This window comes from Rhipicephalus sanguineus, chromosome 3 (genome assembly GCF_013339695.2).
Source record: "Rhipicephalus sanguineus isolate Rsan-2018 chromosome 3, BIME_Rsan_1.4, whole genome shotgun sequence".
Classification (NCBI taxonomy): Eukaryota; Metazoa; Arthropoda; class Arachnida; order Ixodida; family Ixodidae; genus Rhipicephalus; species Rhipicephalus sanguineus.
The window spans coordinates 114,921,830-114,936,907 of NC_051178.1; the positions used below are offsets into that span (position 1 = coordinate 114,921,830).

Sequence of the window (15,078 nt, forward strand, 5' to 3'; positions counted from 1 at the left end):
ACTCGAATCGAAGTGAATTCAAATACTGCAATATTCGTTCGATCATTCGCGCGAACCTAGTCGACGCATGCGCATTCTCAACCAATTCATTACATGGCATGGAGATCGGGCCTGATTGCGCAGTCTCTCATGCGCAGATCGCTTCAAAGGCGAGAGATATGTCACAGGGTGACCACCTGTCCCGCATTCCGCAAGGGATACGAAAAACCTCAGAAATGTCCCGAATTTCCCACCTTATTATTAATGTTCAGCAGCGTCTTGAGTTCAGCTGCATTGGCCACCCTATTTAAGGATGTGTTCGCTGCAAGTATTCCAAGTTAGCTAGCCGTGTGGTTCATGGCGGCGGCGAATGCTTCTGGCACCGCTATTAAGGCGATAATAGCCTTAGATGCGTCATCAAATGCGAAAGTTGACCGTCGGTGGCGTCAACAGGAGCGATGCAAAAAAAAAAAAAGTGATCACAGTCGACGTGACGTCACAGATCGGCAAAATTTGTGATGTCACCATGACGTCACGTGGCGTTGTCATCACACAACATATCGTCGCTTGGTCAAAAGGGGGCCAGTCACGGAGGCAGTGCAAAACCAGGTGAAGTGTAGAAAGCTTTCGCAGTGCGGTGGGGGAGGATCAGTACAACGACTGACATGAAAAAGCATAATTCATGGCTTTCGCCTTCAAGTCATCTTAGACGAATGCACAAGGGGCCCTGCGAGTTCTTGAAATACAACTTCAAAAGTAAAACAACCTGTGTCGAGTAATTCTCAGGATCTTAATCGGCAACATTTGGAAACTACGCCACAGCTGTTTCGTGAGAGACAATTTTTTTAGTTGCCAATTTTTTGTGCGTAATAATAACATTGTGTCAAGTCTGAGCATATTCCAATGATGTGCAAAATAGTTTTGCTTACACAGGTATGCAGAGAACTGCAACTGTATCATTCACTATATTTCCCTGTTTGAGAGATGACCAAATATTGCAAGGGTAAGTTTCTCGCCATAGGTTAAAAAAAGTCACAGTTTCGCCGCAAGGGCGAAACAATGAATGCGATAGCTAGAAAAGCAGACCGTGATGAACGCGCTGCTACGCTGCACAAACATCTACCACCGGCAGCTACAACGCACGAGCAGACAGCGGAAGGGCAAGGTTCACCCTGCGCAAATATTAGAAGAAGCGAGCGAGCTGGCCGACGACTTTTAAATGTGCCCGTTTAAAGGCACCCTATGCCCGTTGCGCTCCTCGCGCCATCTCGCTGGTAACGAAGAAACGCTTATAAGCGCCTGCCGTCTCTGAGTCCTGCCAGCGGTAAAGGGCGTGTATATAACGCTAGCCGTTAGCTACCTGAAGCATTTGCGCTTTGTGGTGTAGTGGTTAGCGCCACGCGCTCCGGAGCGAGAGGCGCTGTGTCAACACCACTTCCCCCGCGGTCAGCGCATCACGCGCATTTCGATAGTATAGTTAGCTGATCATCCTAGAGCTGCAAAAAGTAGTGCCATCTTCCCCCTTCCTGAAGAACCGCTTATCGATAAGCGGTTCTGCAGGAAGGGGGAAGATATATATGGCACTACTTTTTGCAGCTCTTGCGGGCCTTTCCTTTTAGGGATAAAGTTTTCCCTCCTCTCCGTGGCGGCCATCACTAGCGGAGGCGGCCTCTGTTTCTCGGTCAATGCATACGTGCGGTCTGCTCCGCGAATAGCTGACATCACCACTCTAGGCGTTTCTTGGCTAGGGTCGTGCAAGCGCGCACTCAGCTGGCATCCGAAAAAGCAGCGTCCAGAAAACACGTGCTTTCCCATCGGAACTGACGCCCAGCTGCGTCGTCGCAAACTCTGCGCGCGCTCCACTATGCCGCAGCAACGACCTGCAGCCGCAGCGTAAGGGAGGGGAATCCCCGCAGCAAAAGGGGAGTCCTTACCAAAAGGGGAAGTCACAATGTGCCGGGCTGGTGAAGAAGGTAGGAGTGGGGAAGTTTGAACAAAATGCGAGCTAATAACGTTGCCATTTGAAAGAATCTCTTTCCCATATTTCATATATGGGTCCAGGGGCGTAGCCAGAAATATTTTTCGGGGGGGGGGGGGGGGGGGGGGGTTCAACCATACTTTGTGTATGTTCGTGCGTGCGTTTGTCCCTAGCAAAAATTCTGATAGAAAAACTGATAGGCTATCAGTTTATTGACAGGTGTATCAGTCTATAGTTGTATCAGTCTATAAGTGTATCAGTCTATAGGTGGATCAGTCTATAGGTGTACCAGTGTGTAGGTGTATCAGTCTATGGGTGCACCCAGTCTATAGGTGTATCAGTCTATGGGTGCACCAGTCTATAGGTGTATCAGTCTATGGGTGTACCAGTCTAGTACCATTCTACTGCATATAAGCCCACAAGTGAATCGGTGCTTAGCCGACTGGCAGGTGGGCCACTGCATTAGAGCAAGCAGGACACAGATGAACACAGAAATCAAACAAAATCTTTTATTTGATGTTCCATTGACTTCTTAATCTTTTGATTTCATCAAATCGTTAATTTTGTTTGCGAGACGCCTTATTTAGTATCTTCTTCTTTGCTCGACCTCTCCAATTGGAAAATGCTTTTCAAAAAATGGTTGAAGAAATCTGCATGATCAAAAACAAAGCAAATTATGGGCACTTGTTAGGTGACAATTATATGCACTCGAAACAGAGGAGTTAATATGACAAGGAAATAAATACGAGTGCTATCAGTCTTTTTTTTTTAATTAGTTTGTTGATACTTGCATAAGTGTCCAGCTCCAGTAGACAAAAATACGAGGCTTGAAGCCTTAGTAAGTAGTTATATACAAGTTGGCAGTGGAATCTCGGCTGATCTTACTATTATGCACAAAAATGCAGGCAACTACTTTCATAAACTCCAGTCAGACTGGAAATTTTACCTACCAGAAAGCACAGCGTATTTTTCTTTATCCAAGGGAGGTTTTGCCTCTCCCTTTGTCCGGTTAGAGGCTGTTCCAATTACACTCCGCCCAACCAAGCCTGCCGTTGAATAAATGGCAACGGCCGCCTCACGAACAAAGCGGGTTTCGCTTTTTGTGCTCATGAGGCGGCTGTACAGGCCCTCAGGAATGGTGATTCCTTTGCCCAGATGCACCTATAAAACAAGTTAAAGATGATGTGCACACAACAATATGTCAATGCACATTTTCTCATTTCAGCAAAGCGTTATACCTTTAAGACAAAGCACACTAGAGTTTTACAATACCTCTCCGTCAGTGGTCACGTAATCGGCCTCCCTCGCACTTGTGTGGGCCACTTCAGGGCTGCCCGGGGTCGCTGTGGTGGTGCGCAGTGGCTGCACGGTAGCGGTGCGCGGCGGCTGCATGGTGGTGGTGCGTGGCAGCACATGGCGATGGCAAAGGCGCAACTTGTTGTTCTGGCTTGCGGCTGCAGCCCTCGCACAGAACGAGGTTTTTTTCTGCAATAAAAAAGTGTATGCAGAAACGTATGCAGCAAAAGAAAGTTAATCGCACCCTTAATTGTCACAGTAGCTTCTTAGGTCTCAGACTGAAGAGAGACCAGGGTGTGCAAGGCCAAATAACATAAAATAGAGCATGCAGTTGAGATATATGCCATGAAAGTACAATAATAGGTTGGGTGTCACATTTCAAAACCATGATGTGATACGGGGGACGCCGCAGTGGAGGGCTCAAGAAATTTTGACCATCTGGTGTTCTTTAATATGAGCACCATGCTGTGACAGCATGGAGAAGCATACTTACAAGTGATTAGAAAAACATGCCCGCATCACTTCTACGTATGATATATGAGCTTGCATTGCATTCTGCTTTCAGCAAAATTGTACGTTATAAGAAAAGTGCAACTTACTGATGTATACAACACTAGCAGCAGTGCATGACAATAGTTTATAAGGAAATAATAATCAAACCTGTTTTGAAAATTTTGCTGCATAGGGCCTTTTCGAGCATTCTTATTCGGTCCAAGAGTTTTGAATTTTCGGCCTTCAGCATATTCACTTCTTCTTTGAGAAGTTCTTTCTCGGTCTTTTTTCCGCCCTCAGCATCACCAAACAGGAGGTCTCGCTGCTTCTTCTTAAAATGGCTGCTCACATCCTTCATTTTCTGTTTAACAGCAGCTTGACGCTGCGTTTCCAGCAAGTGCATAGACAATTAACCCAACATTATAATTTCACAGCTTATAGCTTGTTCGCAACTAAAAACAGGGCGTATTTGCGTCTTGAAGGAAATTTCAACAGCGCGGGAATAAACACGAATGCACGAAGAGAGAGAGCTGACGATGACTCGGACAAGCGCTTGTCTGTGTCAGCTCTCCCATCCGCGCTAGCAAAAATAATTCTGAACCAGTGACTTGTACAGAAAAAATGACTATAGGCTGCGCTCATACAAAGATATAAGGATAAAATAAATTGCTATTCGGCATATTGCAACTTTACCCCCACCTGCAATAGCAAATACGACCGCACCGACGTCCGTGCGGTAGTGGAGCAGCGATGTTCTGATATATCTCCAATGGGGGGTACAGGTGCTCCCAAAGTAAAACGGAGCACAGCGAGCTGTGGCCAAAAGTGGCGAAACTGCATGTCAGCGCGCTCTATCAGAAGGTGCGCTGCAGAGAGCGAGAGTGCGTTGGCATAACCGGCTGTCCCATCCCGATATTTTGATGCTCGCCTTATCGCCGAATCGAGCGAAGCCGCGCTGCTACCATCACTGCTCGTCAGGGGTGAATGTGGTGACATACTCGGTGACGCAGATAGCGCATGCCTCCGAAGATTCCGTCACGACGCGGGCAAAGAAATGCATAAAGTGTTGGAAGCGTCCCCTGACGAGCAGTGATTGTAGCAACGCCGCTTCGCTCGAGCCGGCGATAAGACGAACATCAGAATATCGGGATGGTCAGCCGGATATGCCGACGCACTCTCGGTATCTGCAGCGCACCTTCTGATAGAGCGCGCTGGCATGCCGTTTCGCCGCGTTTGGACACAGCTCGCGTGCTCCGTTTTACTTTGGGAGCACCTGTACATCAGAGCAATGCCTCGTAGGAGGCATTGATCAAAGCATCGCTGCACCATGTGTGATACGGCACCACGTGCAGATCAAAATTGGCTGTCGGTAATAATTAGGCCGAAAAGTAGCACATCAGCTGCAATGTGAGCGATTGCAACTGACTGCACTTACTTCTTCAAACGATCCATCCACTTCATTTGATTGGTTGGTTGATCCTAGAGGAATGGCACAACCCACCACGGGGGATCGGCCACGAATCGTGCGGCAGTAGGATGTGTGAGTGAAAAAAAAAGGGGGGGGGAGAAAACTGCAGCTATAGGAGGAGTCGCTGCCAGGTCTTTGCGGAATGGAAGTTCGTTTTTCGGTAGCCTTCCCTGCATCGTCCTCGGTAGCTAAAAAAACATGACGAGTGGATAATTCAGAATGACTGCTTCCTCATCTTTGTTTTTGTATTTGGAAAACAAAGAGGCGGTCATGCACTTACCGTAAGGCCTAATCACTTGAGCGTGGTAGTGGTCGCAGTGTGTTTCATCTTTCCAGAAGACTTTGTACCATTTGCGAGGATTAAAATCGCTCGTATCGTTCGGCTTGAGGTGTTTACATGCAGCCACTGGGACGATTCGCTTTTCGTTGTCGTCGCGGAAACGAACGTACGCGAACATGCCGCCGAAGAAATGCACATGGACGCGCGCTACCACTCAGCAACACACACAACAAAAACGTACGTACCAACGCGCTGTTCATGACGATGGCGGTACCATTTGTGGGTCTCAACAAAATGCAATTTCGTTTTTAAAAAACTAAGAAAATTTGCTTCATGTTTTTACAAGTTTACACGGTAATTTTTCTTAACTCACCGTAAATAAAAAATAAACAATGAACATAGTGTCGCCTGGTTAGGGTGGCTAGCCTGGTGTCGCTCGCGTTGGTCCGTTGGTCGCATCATCATCATCATCATGGCCATCGTGATGGCCATAATGGCAATCGAGTGTGACCTGAGGAACCCTACCTCGTTGCAGGTTATCTCCTATGTTACATCATAGTTTATCATCGTTTCCGCGCCGCGCACCATCTTCAAGGCACGGCAAGCAGGGCGTGAATGTGAAGCCTCGGTCTATGCATCTTGGACCCGCTTAGATTGTTCATCGCGGCCTCACTTTGCGTGGGCTCCATGAAGCGCGCTATTTGAAGTTCGCGTTCAGTTCGACGAAAGATGGATTCAGCTCAACCACAGCCTCGGTCAAAAAGAAGGAAGCGCTATTTGGAGCCTGGATCGCATTATGTAGTACCTCGGTCAACGAGCCTATATCAAAAAGCGGCGGAGGCGCAATCTGCCAGCCAGCCACGCTCTAGCAAGAACATTCCTCAGTCTTTAGCTGGTAACGGTGGTTCTGGAGTAGCGGCGTTCGACACTCGAAGTCTCAGTGATGCACACGGTGACAGCGATGGAAATCCTGATCCCGACGACACGTACGACTTCGAGGAGAGTTCGCTCTCAAGCGATTCCGACCAAACTGCAGATTCGGCTCGCGACGATGCAAGTATGAGCGACCCACCAAGTCTCAGTTATGCACATGGTGATAGCGAAAAAAAGTTGTTCTTCTACCGGAGGATGTGGACAGAGTGTGCGTGCACATGAAAGTTGGACGAGTTTGCTATGTTGCTGATGTACCAAACTTGTTTGAAAGAGACTGATTACTGGGTGTCAGTGACAAATGTACTCAGTCTAATTTGAGTTTAACGTGGTAGGGCAATCAAAAGTTGACTTTTCTTGACCATTTCTATCGCTGTTCTCTTCACAATTGAACTTTTACTATGGTAGGCAGTTTCTTGTGTTTTTTTGCGGTCAAATGCTTTCCTTTATTAGTACATGCTTTTTGATGTTCATAAATCTTGGCAAGATTACATGCAAGTATTAAACAGGTCTGTACCAGCCCTTGGTGAAAAGACATCCTGTGGATATCAGACGCTGCTATAAACATCTCACCCAAATCTTGCAGCTGTGCACGGCAAGGAGAGTTTGAAAAGCGGAATGCGATGTTGCGAATTTCTCAGGTGCCCTCTTTTCATATATATAGATGCCTGTGCTCACTTTCTTCGGACTTTCGGATGCCTGCTGTATGGTGTAAAACAACAGATAGCAACAGATAGATATTGGCCTATAGCCAACATAAAACAAGAGCGGCGTTTCGATCAGATGTGCTGCTTGCCACAGGGTGCTGCCACATGCTGGCACTGCTGTCCATAATCTGCTAACATTACATAGTCACACTCGTGCATGGCAACTGCAACAGGAAAAAGCAGTCGTGCTTCATCAAACATGCTCTAGGTCACGATGTGTGCTGACATAACGTATTTCCTCAGTGCCATTCCTCCCTATAGCTTCCAACACACCTTGTCGGGATGGCCGAGAGAAAAGAGAAAGCGCTTAAAGTGCACAACAAACCCTTGTAATTCCGCTCGCTTTGAAATTTTTGTGGCAGTGGATTTGCGAGGCAATAAACTTCGACCCTGAGGTCATTCAATTATTACTTGGAAAAGCGGTTCATCCCCCCTTTAAAGGATTTCATCCAGTATGGATTATGGCACAGATGTAGTGCATCATTAAAGGCAAAGCACTATGTGGGGGAGGCAGCTAGGGCTAGCTTGGGTCGTGAAAGCAAGAAACCGCAGCACCCAGAGGCCGAGGCTTTCAACTCCGCACCGTTTCAAAAAATTATTGCATTAGCATGCTCATTTCACACTAGGACACAATTGTACTCTAAATATGAAGTTTAGTGTCCTGGGATGTTTACTGGCCCTATAAGCTAAAAATTTAAAAGTTATGTTGGTATTGCTGTGTGATGAGAAGTTTTGTTTGTATTGTTGTTTTAAGTTGTGTTTGTACTGCTCTGTGATAAGTTTTGTATACCTAGTGTCTTAAAATTCCTAAGATACCTGAATGTCAGAATAAACTGTGTTTCTATCTGGCACCTGCAACCCCATTGTACATAGAATAAGAGATGTTCATCTAGCCTGAAACCTGCTTTGCAAAGCTCAGTGTGTTCATTATGCTTAACACCACCATGAAGCATTATATATCATTATTCTACGCATTCAAAAGCTACCAGTGGCACTCATTGAATGATGGTAATATGTCATACGATGGTCGCCAAGTGTTCAATAGAAAACACCTATACACCAATATGCATGCAGAAATGACCAATCATATATATGTGACCAGTGTGTTAAAAAAAAAGAGTAACTGTTAAAATGACACTACTGCATTTTATGAAGATCCCATAAACCAACAAAAGACTAAAAACCTATAGACTAATATACACCATAGAAATGGCCAATCAGACTGATTGAAAAACTGTTAGCACTGGTAAGACCCTGTATCAGTCTGATACAAGACTGGTAACACTGACAAGAAACTGTATCAGACTGATACGGATGTCTATCAGAACTGATAGGACTTTGTATCAGTCTTATACAAGACTGGTACAACTGATAGGAAACTGTATCAGACTGATACAGACCTCTATCAGAATTTTTGCTAGGGTATGTGCGCGTGCATATATACGCAAGCAAAACTGAAAAATTTCGGGGGGGGGGGGGTTTGAACCCCCAAACCCCCCCTTGGCTACGCCCCTGTATAATGGGTCATTTCTGAAGGGTATTTGACGTCAGGTTTTGAGAAATTAACATATCGATTTTGAAATATAGAATTTTTGTACCACGGTTATGTTTTAACACGTGGTGACCGAACGGGGGTGCCTCACGAAAAAAAAAAAAAAGAAAATGCTTGAGACCTGTGACATCTGCGTAGCTCACAAAGGCACTTTATTATGAAAAAAAAAAAATGTATGGGACGAAGACAGGCACGTTGCGGGTTGGGCCGCTAGCGAAGCTCTGCGGACCGCGTGTTTGAGATAGAAATGGCGAAGAACGCAACGTCGGTTTTCTGCACAAAATTAGCAAATTCTAGTCTGGAAGCGGTTGTAAATGTCGGGCTTCAATATCCCAATAGCTGATCGAAAGTGTGACACTTTCGATTAAAATGTAAGTGCATCTACTTACCGAAATGCCTCGACTTGGAACGTCTACTATGCTGTTTTCTGGTCGCGCAGTTAGCTTGTACGTGCGTGCTTTTCTTTTTTTCAGAACTTGCATCTAATTACCTCTATGTCACGATTACGCAAGCTGACGTTAACACTCGCGCGAAAAACCGCTAGCGCTCGCTTTTCGCGAACAGTACTGGAATTCCAGGAAAACACGCGAAAGCTAGCACACGTGTAGCTCATCTGTTTCGAGTTTCAACGTAAGCCATCGCGCTTTTTCTTTTTCCTCTGCGCGAGCTTACGCTCTTTGCCCGCGTTGAGTCATGCAGTGTAATCGCTCCGACACGTACTGCACGCGCATAGAGGTCGGCGTGATTCACGGCCTCACGAGTCTCGTCGTGACTGCTGCGCGAGTGCATTCACTAACGGCTTCGCGGTGCAAGGGCACACCAGCAAGAGTGTTACGCACACGTTGAAGCACACGACCTAGTAGTGACGGCATCCATTACACGGTGGAATGTGTCAAGTCGTCGTTCGACGTACTCTTAGCTGAGTATAGCGCTTCGGGCGCGTGGCCACATAAAAGGAGCGAGAAATAATTTTATTTACTCGTAGCACAGTAATATCACTGTTTGTGTGTGAACTCGTAGATCCAGATGCCGAAGAAAAAGGCAGTGGTAGTTTGCACGCGACATATGGCGGGCGCAGCTTCTCATATTGTGCGCATGTAACGTCAGCGCATCGCGTCATTCACCGAGTTGCATTTTTTTTTTACGCGAACCGGTTTTTACTGGTTCATAGACCGAACCGCTCGCTGTAAGAAATACGCCTGTCCAGCAGCCACATTCCTTGTTTGTGCAGCTTTCGGCGTGCTAGTACCCTAAGATGGCGGCGGCGATGACTTCGTTGCAAGCAGTCCGTCATAGAGGGAGGAAAAACTATAGTCGGATACAACTTTACAAGACAGCGGCACTTCCTCCTCAAAGGCGTGTGTACCAATGCCTGCACCAATGGGCGCGCACTCCAGACTGACGTCATGCGCCGGACGGCCGGTGACCCCGCCTTCGGAGTACATTGTGGAGTGCATGAGCGGGACCGTTTCTTTAGTTGCGGAGGCGATCGGATGCAGCGCTTCGGTCGTCTAGGCGGGGCCTCTCCGGATTTCCTAAGTTGTGCGTGACGTCACAGACAAGTTTTCTGCGCTGGGTAACTCAACATGGCGGCCATCGTGACTTTTTATCTCATTATGGAGTATAAGTGCGGGGGAGGACACACAGTCGTTCGATACCTGCGTTCTTTTGTGCTCTCCCCGCTTTCTTCTGTTCGCCAGCCGCCCCAAGGAGGAACACAAAGGAACGCTAGGGGGCACCGGCACTAATCTGACGTACCCCCGCGCGTTCGAGTAAGAGTTCACACAGCATCTCAACCAGCTAGTACTCCAAGATGGCGACCACGGTGACGTCAATGAAAACTATGTACAGGAGGGAGCTGCATTACGTCATAAATCCAGCCTTCGCAGGCGAATGCTCCATGAGACCAGGAAATGAGATTTTCCAAAACTATGGGATTTCATTGCCAGCAGTCTTTTTTTTTTATCGAAGCTCGCTTGTAGGGCCAACTCACTGAGGGGTTCTGAAACAAAACAAAATTGGAAGTAATAAAACCTACTGCGCGCTCCAACGTTTTCATCACGTGTTGGGCCGACACAGTAGACTTCAATCATGTTGTGCAATGCTCCTTCTTAACTTTTACCTTACTCCATGCCGTCTAGACAAGCATAATGACGATCGCGCTGCCTCCTGGATATACCATGTTGAACAAACGACGCTAAAACCTTCCAGATGACACATATATCAACTTCATTAGAACTCTAGCGACTATCTCAAAGGTTTCGATGTAGTTGACATATGTTGAGAGAACAGCCAGCCACACGAAACCATGGGGAGGCATGCAAAGCAAGCTCAACTTCAAGAAATAGCGCAGAATTGAACTGCACCATTGCTAGAGTTGTCTACCGACACACACTGCACAGATGGCATGAATAACTAAGGCCCACAGCTGCAACCGGCTCGCAGCACTTTGTGTCATCTTTGCATTTGCACACCAGTTGTTATTCAAGCTGTCGTATATACACCACTTGTTTTCAAAAGCTGCAATGAAACGTGTACATCCAAGGAAACCGGAAAATACAAGCTTCATGGCAAGATGGACGATACATCATTTTTAAATAAGAAAGAACTGCACGTGGCCAATTAATGATGCACCTGTTGCTATAATGTGGCGGCAAATGTTTATTGTAAACAATACTACCCAATTAAAACACAAGGTGAACACGAACTGTCACTACCTACAACAGAAGATTAAATATTCTGTTGCTGAAAATGCCCCATTTTTCAATTTTTTTCTATTGACAAAAGTTGCATGAACTTAGCAATGAAGGGCAGAGTACAATGTGGACAAACCACCTCCACAACTTTTCACGCAAAGAGGGCCTTCACACTTTTGTATAAGTAAACCATAATCTATGCCGCAGGACACATCTTTAAAAACAGAGAAAAAAAAAGAATGCTAATATCGTCAGGCACATAGATTACAGAAAAAGAATGCTAATTTCATCTGGCATATGACAATTATTCATCGCCTGGAACACCACGATGGTATCCTTGACTGCCCTTTTAGAGACTTCGGTTATCTGCCCTAGAACAATACACATTTATCAGGCATTCATTTGCAACTCATTCATTGAGGTTGCGAAGCATCGTTAAATGACCCACATCAATGCCTACATTCTGGCTCCAATAATACATGTTCTGTGGCCTCTGAAGTTCATAACAGCCCACTCTAGGGCAGGACACGTTAACAAAGCAAAATCATCTAGAATGGCACATAGACAAGGGACAAACAGTACACTCACAAGCACGTTATGTCTCCTCTCATTTCTTCATCCCTTGTCTACGCAGTGTTATAGACGATCATACATGACAAACTAGTCCAAATTAACGTCCTTGCAATAGGGCATCAAAGAATATGGCATTTGTTTTCTGTAAGAAAATCCAGAAAATCAGCTCACAGTTCTTTCAAAGCACACTTGAAAGCTGTCGCTGGCTCTCACGAGTGTACCATATAAAAGCTCATCCCACTCTTCTGGCTGCCTATAATTTGAAGGCAGTGCTTATCAGCATTAATTAAATTAAGAAAGGTTGAGTGAACTAAGCTTTTGCAAAACTGAAATGGCAACTCTTACAATGTAAGGGTGCTTAGAAAGCCAGAGAAGTCATTAAATTGAAAAAGAGGTGATAACACAACCCTAATTATTGCACCAGCATACTGCGATGTCCCGTATTTTGAGAGTATCTGCTGGGCTTGGTTTACTTCTCATTGCTAATGGAGAACTACACTGTATTCCAAAGGAATTGTAGACTAGAGCTAGGAAATTTTATAAGTATTATAATAAAATGAAAAAGAAATACTCTGAAATTTAATAAAATGCTAGTTTGTCCTTTACCTTTTTAAGTATACAACCCTGCATTGCCAAATGAATGAAACCAGAGTTACCAAAGTATAATAATTAATCAGTTCAAACTGATTTTGCATTCTTCTTTGGTGGCCTGCAACCTATGTGTATAAAAGACTAATTCAATCCTGTTGACCACAGGACACTGACCCGGAAGTCATTTGCTTTTCAAAAACGATAACAGGAGCTTTTAATTCTCGCATCAACTCCCATACAGTTCTCGGCAAACCTGTGAGATGTGGACATCCTTGATAGGTGGTATGGCACCATCAATGGGTGGCTTTCTGTATTCATAAACAGAGTACTTGTCGCAAATGGTGGATGGAGAGTCCATCGGGGCTGTGGCAAAGGCAATGATGGCAGGGTAGAGGCAGAAGCCAAACAACAACACAGCCACAACACCGGCGAGAGGTACGGCAATGGCCCACACTTTGTCCGGAAAGTAGGTCACGCCCATTGCCCTCAGCCAAGAACTCGGGATGTATGCCCAAAGCACATACAGGGCAAGTCCCAAGTGGCACGACACGTAGAGCACGTAGCCGTAGATGGCCCTGCTTGCCAAAGGTGCTGGAGTTTTGATGGCCATGTTAGCAATGTCTGTTACGGAGGCCTACTTGAAAATGTCACGGTGAAGGGGCTCAGGAGGCTGGGCCGAAGCGGTGGACCGTGTTGATTGCGAGTAACAGAAAGTCAAAAAAGGAGTTGACGCCAACCCTCAACTGCTTTGGCTCCTTAGCAGTGAAATGCCTGCGAAAGAGAAAATGAAGGATGATTTATTTATGCAGTCGTTGGCCACACATTCTGCAGCACACATTCTGAAAGCCTGTCACCATCAATATGCCCCAACTGGCTAAATTAGAAAAAAAAAATAACAAAAGAATGAAAACTTTCAGGTAGGCACACCTCCTGTAAGCAGCACTATAACATCACGTAGTTCAGATTGTGCTGAGATGAAAGAATGCATGGCTTGCGTAACAGAAGAAATGTGATGCAAATGAATATTTGTTGCTACAGTGACTCATCTGACATTCGAGGTTGGGTACAGTGCAAACAAGCCTGGTACTTTTTGCAGACATTCTACAGGCTACCAGAACACAGCAACACTACAGTGTTGCCTTTCTTGACTGTTATTTGGATGCCACATAAATTCAGTGCTCCAAACAGTTCTGGCGAAAGAAGGTTAGCTAGTACACAGTAAGTACATAAATTATCCCTCTGTGCAATTTTTTGCCTGTGTTGGCGCTGCAATGCCCAAACTGGTTTTTGAAGGGTATACTTTTTGAGTTAGTTAGTGGAACACGGTGCAGACAAAAAGCGCAAAATGTGAGGGGCAAGGATAGGAACAGAGAACTTGAACAGCCTAATGTTTGCGAATGGGCCATGCATGGACAAGAATTCACAAAGTGGCAGTCTGTGCGTCATGGACGATGGACACATTTCAACAGAGACAGCACAGTGATGGTGTGGCATGCTCCAGTTGTGTGAAGCAAAATGTCTGATAAAAGTAACGCTAACTTGATAATCACAATTTCTAGTAAAGAACCTATCCGCCATATGAACTGGTTCTGCCACAATGTAGGTGGGGAGACCATATGCATGATGCATGCTGTAGGTCATTGCAAACGAAGTTCATGTATGCTAATAGCTAAACAGTGTGAATGGTGATTATGTAATCAGGTTCAACATAGTTTCATTACAGAAAATGTGTCTCCTTTGCACATAAATTCTGTTTTCTTTGACGATGTCAGAGGTCCATTTAATGTCACCTACTTTTTTTCTACATCGCTCATGCTTCTCAGGGCGCTGTTAAGATCACGTAAATAAATAGAACAAAACTGATAGCGGCCATTAGCTCGAACATTCGAGTTTAGCGTTTCAATTTAGTCCACAAGAAAAATCTTTGCAATCAAACTTACACAGTGAGCACGTTTCCTTCCAAGCCAAGTTTCTTGGAGCAGCCAGACCTCTTTGGGTCCGAGTCAATGCGCAGCGAGTTGTACACTATCTCTGCGTCTCTTTCCGAAGGAAATGGCACAGAAACACGACTGAAAATTTGGCGATAAGGAAAGAGGTGCGAGTTGGCACAAGCGTGCATTTCGTTCAACCACAATTACAGATGTAACCTGATAAGCACGAAATAATCGACAACGTCCCAAGTGTTCTTGATTATGAAATATGTATAGTGCAACACAGCCATGCATGTTAAACAGAAATTACGCTAACAGCGTCAAGAAAGCTGCGTACTGAGAGTATGGTTGACTGTACTGCAGATTTCCGATAAAGGATACGCCGAAAGATCCGCTTGAGAATTGTCTTCCGCAACACCGGGAGAAGTCATTTTCCTTACAAACGTAAGGCTTGAACTAAAAAGTCATTATATCACGCGGTTTAATTTGTGCAAGTTGTAGTACAACCTCATAATTACTCAACCCAGCGAAACGAGACGACGAGACTGTTGCTTTGAGAATCCTGGATAAAAGCACTCAAATTACCTTTGGTCTGGAAGTAGCAT

At 45.5% G+C, this 15,078-nt stretch overlaps 2 protein-coding genes across 3 annotated transcripts; both read right to left on the reverse strand.

The window, feature by feature from the left end:
• Positions 1-2,536: 2,536 nt before the first annotated feature.
• LOC119386982 (uncharacterized) lies at positions 2,537-5,850 on the reverse strand. The gene is made up of 5 exons (XM_037654275.2): positions 5,494-5,850; positions 5,181-5,401; positions 3,230-3,442; positions 2,908-3,118; positions 2,537-2,607 (listed from the first exon to the last, which is right to left on the reverse strand). Exons 1-5 carry the CDS (start codon positions 5,669-5,671, stop codon positions 2,537-2,539), a joined length of 894 nt encoding a protein of 297 aa, XP_037510203.1. The 5' UTR covers positions 5,672-5,850.
• Positions 5,851-12,726: 6,876 nt separating this feature from the next.
• LOC119386984 (phosphatidylinositol N-acetylglucosaminyltransferase subunit P) lies at positions 12,727-15,041 on the reverse strand. 2 transcript variants are annotated; one of them, XM_037654278.2, is made up of 3 exons: positions 14,855-15,041; positions 14,483-14,611; positions 12,945-13,313 (listed from the first exon to the last, which is right to left on the reverse strand). In XM_037654278.2, exons 1-3 carry the CDS (start codon positions 14,902-14,904, stop codon positions 13,205-13,207), a joined length of 288 nt encoding a protein of 95 aa, XP_037510206.1. In that variant the 5' UTR covers positions 14,905-15,041; the 3' UTR covers positions 12,945-13,204. The 2 variants fall into 2 exon arrangements, with proteins under 2 accessions (XP_049269287.1, XP_037510206.1); XM_049413330.1 differs by lacking the exon at positions 14,855-15,041 and having other exon boundaries at positions 12,727-13,313.
• Between the last annotated feature and the right edge of the window lie 37 nt (positions 15,042-15,078).